This window comes from Otolemur garnettii, unplaced genomic scaffold (assembly GCF_000181295.1).
Source record: "Otolemur garnettii isolate 467f Iridium unplaced genomic scaffold, OtoGar3 scaffold00063, whole genome shotgun sequence".
In the NCBI taxonomy this organism is placed as follows: Eukaryota; Metazoa; Chordata; class Mammalia; order Primates; family Galagidae; genus Otolemur; species Otolemur garnettii.
The window spans coordinates 10,522,611-10,534,815 of NW_003852458.1; the positions used below are offsets into that span (position 1 = coordinate 10,522,611).

Genomic DNA, 12,205 nt, shown 5'->3' on the forward strand with positions numbered 1-12,205 from the left:
CCGGGTTGGGGTTTCGAACCTGCCACCTTGGGTGTACGTGGCTGGCGCCTTAGCCGGTTGAGCTATAAGCGCAGAGCCAACACTCCTACATGTTAATACCACATCTCTTCTATCTGTCAGGTGGAGTACTGCTTCATATTGCTTTATGAAAGATTGTGTATGTAAATTTAACATCATATATGAAATAATACTTTATTTCCCTGACTTTGAACAGAGTTATTAAAGTTGGCTGTGGGGCCAGCTTTTGATGGGCTATGTTGATTTTTTTTTTTTTATGGGAAACATTTAATTCCCATATGACTTAATATGCTTTTAAAGAGTCAAGATTCATCAGAAAATGTCATGAGAGAACTCAGTGCTTTTTAAATGTAAGGTGATATTATTTATTAATAGTGCAAGTTCATTGCACTTAAAGCATATATGGAAGAGTCAGGCTCGAAAGTTACACTTTTGTTTTTCTGAGGAAGGTTCTACTTTGTGCATACTAAGATATTGAACCTTCAGTTTCATTATTTGTAGATTAACTGTATATCTGGCCTAATTCTATTCTGCTTGTAGAGATCAAATAGCACCATGAGAAAGCAGAGGTGCCAAGAACACAGTGTGCGTATTTGGAGGTGACGTTGGGGTCTCTGTACATTTTGGGCCATTAAGTAAGGCCAGCTGTTTGTTTCATGCCTAGGTTTGGAATTCACCCAGTTGCAGGCCGAATGCCTGGTCAGCTTAATGTGCTTCTGGCTGAGGCTGGGGTGCCATATGATATCGTGTTGGAAATGGATGAGATCAACCATGATTTCCCAGGTAGGTGATGGGGGTGATGGTGAAGTTTCAATATTCTAAGAATGAATAAAGCAGTGCCAGACCACAGGTGTAAATTGTGGAATTGGTGAAGACTGACTAGGCAGATGAAGACTAATCTGCACAGAGTAGGTATGAAGTTGAAATTAAGTGAAGAATAGTACCGAATAAGGTGTAAAAGATTTGTAAGCCATGTGGGTACATTTTGCTGCTCTGTAAAGAACTGAAGGATGGTGAAGATCCCAGGTTGTGGATCTGGGCAAACCTGGCTTTTGAATCCAGATCCTGACTCTCAGTAGCTTGTGACCTTGAACGAGGTTCTCAACCTCAGGCTTCTCCCTAATTACACAAGAGTGCTTCTGCTGATAGTTTAGTGTCTGATTCTTGCCAATGTCTGAGATATACTGGTTTCCAGTTGTACTGGTTTCCAATTGTGGAAATAATTTTCTTTCTTTCTTTTTTTTTTTTTTTAAGGTATTAGGACTTTGCTAGATAAGGTGCTGTACTTGATAGCTGTCATTGGGTAGATGTTGAATGGTAATGACATTTGGTCATTACCAAGATCATGTTTATTAAAATTAAACCAGTTCCCTCTGGCAAGTGTCCATTGTAAACTTAAAAAACACTGTTTATGAGGAAAAAATAATGAAATTGTGTGTATGTCTAGATTCACATGGCACTTTTGGCAACATTTTAAGGTAGTTTATGTCATCGTTCTTAAAGAGAGAACTTGGGCCATTTTAATTTTATGTGCCTTTTCCTATTTCACTTTTGTTAAATTATGTGCAACACCAGCCAGTGCCAGAAATTGTGGACACAGCTTTAATACAGTACAGGCTTTTAGTCCAGTGTTGTTAGACATCAGAAGGCATCGTAAGTTGAAACTGGATTGGGTATATCCGTTGAAAGGAAGCCAGCATAAAAATTCAGGCTTTAGTCAAGATGGTCAGGTTCTGACGCTTGTTAGCTGTGAGACGCTGGCAGAGTTGTCCAACCTTTCTGATAAAACTCTTTGTACAGTGTCTGGCACAAATGAGTATCCTATAAATATTAACTTCTGTTGTTGTTGTTATTATAAAGTCAGGTCACTATAATTTGCCTGAAAACCAATGAGAGTGACCCTTTAAATTTTACATTTCTCTTTTTGTTTGTTATGTAGACACTGATTTGGTCCTTGTAATCGGAGCTAATGACACTGTTAATTCAGCAGCTCAAGAAGATCCCAACTCTATTATTGCAGGCATGCCAGTCCTTGAGGTCTGGAAATCAAAGCAGGTAAAGTTTCAGACTTGTATTTCAGTTTAATGATCAAAGGTCACTTAAAATACACACACGGAACTCTTTTTGGTCATTTGATAAGAAATCAAGATGCCTTTTGGGAGGCCCAGAGGTAAGTACATGTTCAAGGCTCAGTTCCCTATATCCAGCTTCTGTCTCTTCTCTGGCCACCAAAGAACCTGAGTGAACGCCCTCATCAGGAGTAGAACCAGATCAGATTATGCGGGTGGATTAACAAAATCTGTAACCACAGCTGAAAAAAGAGCTGTGAGCTTTTGGAATGAGTCTGGCTGAATTCCAGATCGCGTCCAGGGAAGCAGATGGCTTCCCTCTGGGATAGTCAGTGGGTATCATCACCTTCATATACCAAGATGAGCATATTTTTTTCATTTAATTTTTTTGAAAGGGAATTTATATACTGTTATGGAGTGTCTAGCAGAAAGGTGATTAAGAAATTCAAAGAATAATGTGGCCTAAGGAAGTAAGCTTTGTTCATGCACATGACTTGAGAAATGAGAGGCTTGTTTGTTTTCCTCTGCCTCAGCAGAGGGCACATCTCTTTACCTGTCTTGAGTTACGTGTGCATTTTAAGAATCATAGTAAGATAATGTACATTTTCCTTTTAATTTTGTTTCTCTCTATTATAAACATGAGAGTTTAAAACTTGGTGTTCCTGGTGTTTGAGTGAGTAGATATGAAATACACTTGTTCATGTGTATATATGAAAAATTGCATCGTAGGCAATATTTGAGAGCTTGCAGAGTGTCTTACTGTACCAATGGTATATGAAGCAAGCATAAATTTGTACTGCTTCCATTTTTAGATAGCTTACATGTCCTAGAAGGCCATAGAAAGGCTTTTTATTTCATTAAGAACTCAACTTGATATTCAGCAGGACAGCAGCATCCACAATGCATATTATAAATGTCTATAATGCATCCATGTTATAGGCTGGCGTATACCTTTCATTTGCTTTGTCATGTTAGCTCTCAGCTCTATCCTGCTGAGAAACTGGGTTGCTCTTAGGGCTTTTCTGACACACGTTACTCTGATAGAAAAAATATACCACTTCCTCACTCAGCCGTATTTATATTACGATTTGTAGTGAAGTCTTATGTATTCAGTTTGTCTTCTTTAGCTTTGCATAGAAACGTGTTTATTTTTCTGACTAGAAAATATCCATAGTCTTTACAGAGAAAAGCACTTAGAAGAAATTCATTGTAATCTTCCTGCTCAAGAGGTAAACTATTGTTAACGCGACTACAGTGGATATAAGAATATGTGCACATTTTAAAAAATAAAATTAATGCAGCATAAGCATACACTTAAAATACTCTCTGTGTAGTTTAAAAGTCTCCATGCTGAAGAATTAGGAGCGGTACACACCGGGTTCAGAGGGAGGGAGGGGCAATGTTTATGTGCCTAACAGGTCTTGGGCAAGTCTGTTAAATACACTCTCTCATTTCATCTTTGGCCCTTAGGTCATTGTTATGAAGAGGTCTCTGGGTGTCGGCTATGCTGCGGTGGACAATCCAATCTTTTACAAACCTAACACAGCCATGCTTCTAGGTGATGCCAAGAAGACGTGTGATGCGCTGCAGGCCAAAGTTAGGGAATCTTATCAGAAGTAAACTTTAAAGATTGAGTCACCGTGTGTTAAAGACACCTCTCTTCAGTTGTGGGAACAGGCAAATAAAACATCCGTGCCCGTGGGTGATACGCATCTGTAGCCAAACTCTTGGAAGAAAAAGGAGACTGAGTAAATCAAAAAGATACCGTGGAAGATTTTTCCAGAGCAGCGACCCCTCAATTTTTAAAAAGGATTGAAAATTCTAAAGGTCTTTCTGTGCACACTTTTTGTGATGAATCAGAAGTATTTTATAAAAGGAGAAAGAACAGCCTCCTTTTAGATGTAATGCTGTCGAACTTTCTGTGCCTCCTCAATAACCAGAAAGGTTTTTTAAGCAATTAAATGTTTAGAATTTCTGGACTTATATTATACATGGGTCTGAAAAATCTGACACAATGTAAACATTGCAGGCACCTGCATTTATGGTTTTTTTTTTTTTAAACAACAAATGTGACTAATTTGAAACTTTTATGAACTCCTGTTCCATCCCCTTGCAATTTAACCATACTCTGAACTGACCATGTCACATCAGTTTTAATTTTTCAAAGTACAGATTCTAGATTTTAAGGGATATTTTCTCACTACTATTTTAATACATTAAAGCATTAGAAAATCTTTCAGACATGCTGGAAACAAATCATTTGCTTTGTATGTTTCACTAAAATACCACTGAAACATGAAACTTGAAATTAGTATTGTATTTTTGAAAGCCCCATTACTAATCAGAGATGTCTTTAATTTCAATCAATTTATAACATGTAGTACTGTCTTAAGTGAAGTTGAGTGGGATTCATCTATTTGACCAATAAAATAAATTCATCATGTTTGCAAGTGATGTAGCAATAATCTCTGGTGACAAAAGGCTCAAATTAAATATTTCTGCATGTTATAAACATCAGGGGAAGACCTGCCATGAAACAGATGAAATTAATCTCTTTACTGTTTATAAGAATGGATTGTTTTCTTCAAATCACTGTGTTTTGAGGTCTTATGTAATTGATGACATTTGAGAAAAATGGTGGCTTTTTAAAGCTACTTCTTTGTTCACCTAAGTACCAGTAAAGATCATGTCTTTGGTAGTAGGTGTCTATATTTTCTTTTAACTTCACGATGGTGTCAGAAGCTCTACATGTAGGCGAATGTGTGATGAATACCTAGAATATCTCCCTACATAATTAATTTGGAACTAAGTTTCTCAAAACAATTATTAACTCATAAAAAAACTATCTCTAAACCAGAAAAAAAATCTGGTACCTTTTTTTAACTTTTTGCTAGCTCAGTAAACCCGAGTTTACAATGCACAGACAGTATCTAGTGGTTTTATAATCAATTTCTGCGTGCCTGTGCCCGAGATTAAGATCTATGTGTGTTTGTGCATGTGGGGTATGTGTGGTGTGGTTTAAAACAAGAAAGATTCCTTTTAAATTTTTAAGTGGTAAGTGCAGTTTGTTAATGGATCACTAGTAATCTCAGGACCAAATTTCACATGGAAGTTACAACAAAGTAAACAGTTCTTCATTCACATTCTTTTCCTCCCCCAAAAGAAGTGCCAGAAAAGGACAAACTGGAATCCTTTAAAAAAAATAGTTCCTACATTCAGTTTACACTGAAATTAATCATACTTGGATTTGTTAATTTATTTTTATGCTTTATGGTAAATTTTTTCCCCATTTTTTCATTTAGTTTGATGATATTGTGTATCATCAATTTTGTTCATTGAATGGAAAATTCAAAATTCATGCTCCAGGTGGCTTCCTTTTATTTTACTAAGGTTCTTTTGATACATAATTTCTTGAATGCACTTAGAGTTTGGTGGTCTTGCATCTTGCAAAGTCTAAAAACAATGCGATGATTTTTGTGCGTTCTTTTGAAATTTTTCCTCCTTTTCTGGGAGTCATACAACTGAGACATGTGACTTACTTTTGCATTGCTCACTGTGTCTTTTTGACATTCAACAACATATATATTTTTTAATATGTTATACCCTATAGTCTGTTACAAAGAATAAATTACCCTTAGGGAGCGAAATGCTAATGTTTTCTTTTAGACCTGGTTAGTCATCTTTTATTTTCTCTTGTTTGGAATTTGGGAGTTATGTTTAAATCACTCACCTAAGCAAAATATAAGTATAGAAGTAAATATGTTTTTACACATTTTATATATGTTTATATCTCTGTATATCTGGACAGTTTTCTGGTATATGGAATCTCTTTATCATTCTATAAGCTCTTTTTTTTTTTTTCTAGAGATTAGAGAAGACTAATAGAACTAATCTCCTCATGCATTAGGCTTTTAGCCCTTGACTGAGTCAGGGAATATCTGGAAAGTTGGCCTGGGTCTTTCTGATCCACCCAAGTCATGACTCTAACTTTTAGATGTTGCTGTATTCTCTCATCCAGTACAAATATGGAATATATTATGTATCACTTAGCTTTAGGGTTACTTCAATTTATCTGATCCCAAAGCTTTATTATGTATATTTAATAACTTATAACCCATATCTGCTTGTAACTTAGAGACAAATTTCCTAGTCCCCTCGGGCATCTGCCTTGTGAATTAAAGCATTTTAATGTTGGAAAGTTGGACAGCTCTTTGTATAGCTAGGGAGAATAGTTCAAATGTCTAATTTATAGCTCTTGTCAGTTTAGGGGAACCTTTGCCAAGAAATAATATTGGTTAAAAAAAAAAAAACACCCTCTTCCCCAAATTTCCCAGAATCCTTTACTCCAGTAGTGACGAAGGAAAAAAAATTAGGTTAATTAACAAGGAGAAAAAAAAGCTTTTCTAAGTAAAACTTTTGAAGTGTTGATTTGGTAAAGTAGCTGAATGGTCACATTTGAATTTTGAATTCCTATGTACTCAAGATTCCTATTATGTACCTTTTATGTCTTAGGTGTTGCATATTGGGCTGAGGACTGTTTTGTTACTATTTAAGTGATTAGAGACATTTAGTGTGGTACATACTGTAATTTTGAATGGAAAATCTTTCAGTGCTGGGAACATAGTGATGTATATGGTGAGAACAGTAATTAGAACAATCAATATTTAATGCTTTTACACATAATAACTTAGTGGGCAGAAAAATGGTGCAGAATAGGCAATTTACTTGGGAGAATAGTGGGGAATCATATTGGGTAGGCAGAGAAAGTTCAGTTCATGATTATGGAGAATTTCAACAGCTTAGAACCCTGAGTAGCAGGAAGATACTACGTCTCTGTCATCTTGATTGTCAAGTCGTATCCTGTGTAAAATATTGGCCATTCTTATTTTGCCAGTGATTATTACTTTGAACTCTGCTTTCCAGTTCTAGCCAAAAGCGGATTTGTGAAGAATAATACTAGTGGGAAAGTTGCCTAAAGGATGTGGGGTTGAGGTTGCTCCTAGACATTTCATATTTTGCCTACAGTCCAATCCAGACCTTCAGAGAGCTGGCGACTTAGGCTGCGTCATGGTGAGAACGAAGATGTGAAGACACGGGACTGGAGAGAGTCAAGGTGACCCTGCTGGCCTTGGTGCCTGTGAGGTCTGGGGGAGGTACACGTGGCAGCAGGAGGATGGTGGGGAGGAGAAGTGACTGTCATGGGCTTTGAGAAGAATTGAGGAGGGGATGCGGATTACGGGGATACAGGTGCCACTTAGAATGATGGTGGTTAGTTCTTTACCCCACAATGGAGATAAGGGAAAAGAGAGGTGAGAACCCAGAGGAGGGGTGGAGGGTGTTCATATTTCCTCTGGGTAAAGGTGGAATATGAAGGGTTCATAAACGTATTCTCCTTTCTGTTGCATTTGGGAGGATGAAAACCTCCCAAACGTGCAGCAGCGACCTGAGGTGATGTAGGGGAACAGTAAAAACTCTTGGAAACTAACCATTTAGAAACGGAAATAAGCCTCCCCCCCTTTTGTTTCTATTCCTCATTTTTGACTTATTATAGGAAAAGCAGAGCTTGGAAATATGTACATAAGGTAGAGAAATAGATTCAGCTAGTGAACTTTTGTCTAAACCGGTTCTTTCCTGGAACTGATTTTCAGCGAGTCGTTATCAGCCTGCCTTGTCTTTCTGGTTTTCCTTCCTCCTACCGCTTTTCACTGACATATAGGATTCCTTGCCTGGTGAATTCTCTTCAGACCTGTGATTCCAGTTTCCTACCCTGTGGAGGCATCAGTGGGTTAGAACTGAAAGGTCGTGTCTAGAACCCTCCAGACAAATGAAAGAACATGAGACTAAGTGAGCCTTTTGTGCCGTGTCAGGAGGGAGACGAGTTTTTTCCTAGAGGGATAAAACAGAATCCCAAGGCCTTGTCTTTAGAATGTTTTGTCACTAGGCTCAAGTTTAATGGGACATTATGCCTCAAAAATCACTTTCTATCCAGAGCCTTTTAGAGTTGTACTGATTGATAGAAAATTCTGTGCTTGTAAGTTATAGCTGTGGTTTTGTTCCATGGGCACAAAAGCTTACGTGTGCTTCAGGTCCATGTCCTGTGTCTGCTTCATTAGCGTTGGATATCATTATATAATAGTTGCTTGGAACATGGTTCTTATAAAGATTAGAATCATCATTGTAAGATTAGCCCACATCACAAAGTCCCAAAGCTGTAGATGCTGGCGTGGATGTGGAGAGAGGGGGACACCCTTACATTATTGGTAGGACTGCAAACTCATATGGCCTCTTTGGAAAGAAGTATGGAGAATCCTCAAAGATCTCAAATTAGATCTCCCATTGGACCCTGCAGTCCCACTACTAGGCATCTACCCAGAAGAAAAAAAAATCATTTTTCATAAGGACATTTGCACGAGATTGTTTATTGCAGCTCAACTTATAATCACCAAGACATGGAAACTACCTAAATGCCCATCAACTCAGGAATGGCTTAACAAATTGTGGTACGTGCACACCATGGAATACTATTCAGCCATAAAAAGATGGTGACTTCACATCTTTTGTAATATCCTGAATGTAGCTGAAACACTTTCTTCTTCTTCTTCTTTTTTTGAGACAGAGCCTCAGGCTTTTACCCTGGGTAGAGTGCTGTGGCATCACAGCTCACAGCAACCTCCAACTCCTGGGCTTAAGTGATTCTCTTGCCTCAGCCTCCCAAGGATCTGAGACTACAGGAGCCCACCATAAATGCCTGGCTATTTTTTGGTTGTAGTTGTCATTGTTTTTTGGCAGGCCCGGGTTGGATTTGAACCCGCCAGCTCTGATGTATGTGGCTGGCACCTTAGCCACTTGAGCCACAGGCACCAAGCTGAAACATATTCTTCTTAGTAAAATATCACAAGATTGGAAAAGCAATTATCCAGTGTACTCAATACTAATATGAAGCCAGTGGATGATCTGATGTTTGCCCACATCGGAGAAAAACTCATTTCAATTCAAGTTGAGGGGAGGGGAGAGGAGGAGGGTTGAGGTGCTCTCCCTGAACGGGCACGGAGTGGGGTATTTGGCACACCTTTTGTGTGTGGCACATAACCACAGGAGGTCTCTACCTCACAAAGTCAAACTTTTGACCTGATTGTTTGTACCTTCACACTAACATGTAATGAATTTACTTAAAAAAAAATTATCATTGTGAATAAGAGAACACTCAAGGACTATACCAGAAATCTTATCAGGAACCATACACATAAGGATTCCAGCCTATCTATACTGGCTTTGGCCCTTGCTGTCATGCATCTTACCCAGGATACTGTGTGTACATGCAGAAGCGAAGGGTGGATTTTAGCGATAAACCCAGGATGTGTGGGTAGTGACATCACTGTGAAAGGTATTCCCGTTTTCTGCATAATCAGCTTTGATGGTGCTCACATTTCTAGAGTGTATCATCCCCTGATAATGCAAAGGCAGGAAGGGAGTGTACTTTTATGTGTTCTTTTACATTGACCTCTGTTAAGAACTCATCGGGAAGGTCAGCTTAGCTCTATTGGTTCACTTAAAATTTTTTTTTTTTTATTCTAGATGGAAAGATCCTGCTCCCTCATTCATTTTAGGAGTTCCGTGAGTGGGTACCAGTAGCTCCTAGTTAATGAGTACTCATTTATTCTAGACATGTTTTTATGCATCGTCCTAGGGTTTTAGTGTATATTGCAACATAAAAATGGCAGAGTGGAACTTAAAGTAGGATCTGACTGATGGTGAGGGCCGCTTACCCATTCAGTTAACTTCTGTTAAAGGAGAGAATGTAACTGATGTGAGGGAAAAGACCCAATTAAATTTTCAACTAGAAGATGCCATCCATTTGTAAAGTGACAGGAATAAACATTACCAGCTTCATAGAGAAAATGAGTGTGGGGTGTTTTCATGTAACATTGTGGAGGTTGCTGGTTATTCTCTCTGTAAGCAGCTATTGCCATTTTTGCTTTGCACAAAAGCCTAAATCCTAAGAATGCTTTCTCTTTAGGAGCAGAAAAAAGGAGGCTTTGGTGCAGATCCTCTGCCTTTTGGGGTTTTGCTTTCCAGGACTGCACCTGCTTCACCTCTTTGCTTGCTTGGACCTCCCGTACCTCCCCCCGCACTGCCACTTAGGGAATGCTGTGGATTTTCATCTCTTGTAGGACATAAACTTGGATGTGCCAGAATATGGCTTTATTTTTCTATAACTGAATTTACTTCCTGTCTTGAGCCCCTGTTTTCCCTGGTGATATGAACTTGTCCTTAATTCAGGGTGTTTCTTTCCCTTCCTAGGAAAACATCTTTATTTGGAGATGAAGTGGATTGGCACCAGGGTAAACAACATAATGTCATGGTTTGGTGCAGTGAGCCAGGACCCTGGTCTTCCTCTGTCCAGTCTGGTGTCCCTGAGATGAATATTATCCTGTCCAGTCTTGGCTACTGACACCTTTGTACACTGATCTCTTCTAAGTCTTCTTTGGTCTAAATGGAATAAAAGAAGTTAAAGCAATATGGAATGGGAGGGGAGAAATACACAAGGTGGAGGATATGATAATCTCAATAAATTCTGGCAAATTTCTCCTATTACTACAATTTACAATTGGGGTGAAAATTTTAAAAGCATTTGTAGTGGAATGTGCTGTTTCCACAAAGAACATAGTAGGCACTCTTTAAATAATTTGGAATGTAATTGATCTAAATGTTTTAAGCAAATAAATTTTAAGGAGGAGCTGTTTATCTCTTGAAACTAACTCAATTGCTTCAAACATCTTTACTTTTAAAATTTAGTAAGACATGTTTTGGGGAAGTTTTTTCCCCTCTCTTTGGTACCTTGCCCTTTGAGGAATAAAAAGTGCTATATTATTTCCACTAGTTTATTAGTAGTGCTTTGGTATTAAGTGTATAGCCAAAAGATGAAACATTAACTCCCAGTTGGAGCACATCTCAAAGGTCAAAACAGCTTTTTTGATAATTATTCTCTTTTTGAGAATATAAATTAGCATTTCTAGCCCATATAATTTTTTTGTATTGATATATTACTCAGGAAATCTTTTTTAAAATAATAATTTCTGCATATGTTATTAATAATCATTTTTACTGGAGAAATTAGAGCACAAAACATCCCAATCTTCCAAGAATTAATCTGTTGTAAATGGAACAGCAAGAATCACATCCTCTGCCAGTTAGCTATTTTTTTTTTCTTAAATCACAAGTGCTTGGTCATTTCAGTAAATGTTATGGTTCCTATTTTATGCATACATTTTTTGCTTTCCTGTAATATTTTTTCCCCCACAGAAACAAAGTAAGTTGGGCAAAATGGAATAACAAAAATGTTTATAATTGTCATGAGTTAATATTTTCATACCACTAGCTGGGCATGAAATTAGAATAGATAGTGTACTCAATACTAATAGGAAACCAGTAGATAAATGACTATATGCCCACATGAGAGAAAATCACAGCTACATTCAAATAAGGACAAGGGGGGAATGGAAAGCGGGGAATGGGTTTGGTAAGCTCTCATTTTATGGTCATGACCTAGGGGCATATGGCATATGGTCATGACCTAGGTGAGGGGCTCAACTACAACTTGGACTTTACTTAACAAATGCAACATAATCTAATTCTTTGTGCCTTCAGATTAATCAATCTGGAAAGAAAGACCCAAACAAAACAGAACAGACTGTAGGGATGGCCTGGGCAGGAGCATCACTGGTGTTCTGGTTGTGCTTGAGTGGGATGGGAAGGGCTTGTTGAGCTGGGACTCAGATTGAGAAGAGTGAAGTGGCCACTGCTCATTTCCAGGAGACGAGGAAGGAAACCCCTGGACACACCAAAGGACCATTTGTCAGGTGAGGTGAAACCCAAACGATGATAGTTATTGGAGGGAGAGGATATCAAAGGGGAGAAGAATCAAAATATCGACATGAGATTTTTGGAAGGGATATGGAATAAGGAGTTGCAATTCAAACTAGAAGAGGCCATAGAGGAGTTAATGGTACCAGTAAATGACATTTTCTAGATTATAAAGGGATGTGAGAAATTGCTTGTATTTGAAATGTTTTGAATTCTCTTCCCTTTACTGTTGACTTGGTTTGGACTCCCACCTA

At 38.1% G+C, this 12,205-nt stretch overlaps 1 protein-coding gene across 4 annotated transcripts in view; it reads left to right on the plus strand.

Annotated features, from left to right (window-relative positions):
• Positions 1-4,860, plus strand: part of NNT (nicotinamide nucleotide transhydrogenase) — a 91,017-nt gene extending 86,157 nt beyond the window's left edge. For 3 of the 4 annotated variants that reach the window (XM_023515010.1, XM_023515011.1, XM_003792967.2), the window contains exons 20-22: positions 683-801; positions 1,958-2,073; positions 3,558-4,860. In XM_023515010.1, coding sequence (XP_023370778.1) covers positions 683-801; positions 1,958-2,073; positions 3,558-3,707 — 385 coding nt within the window. In that variant the 3' untranslated portion in view covers positions 3,708-4,860. The remainder of the gene's footprint in view (positions 1-682; positions 802-1,957; positions 2,074-3,557) is intronic. The other variant, XM_012807108.2, reaches the window with a different exon arrangement.
• Positions 4,861-12,205: the final 7,345 nt, after the last annotated feature.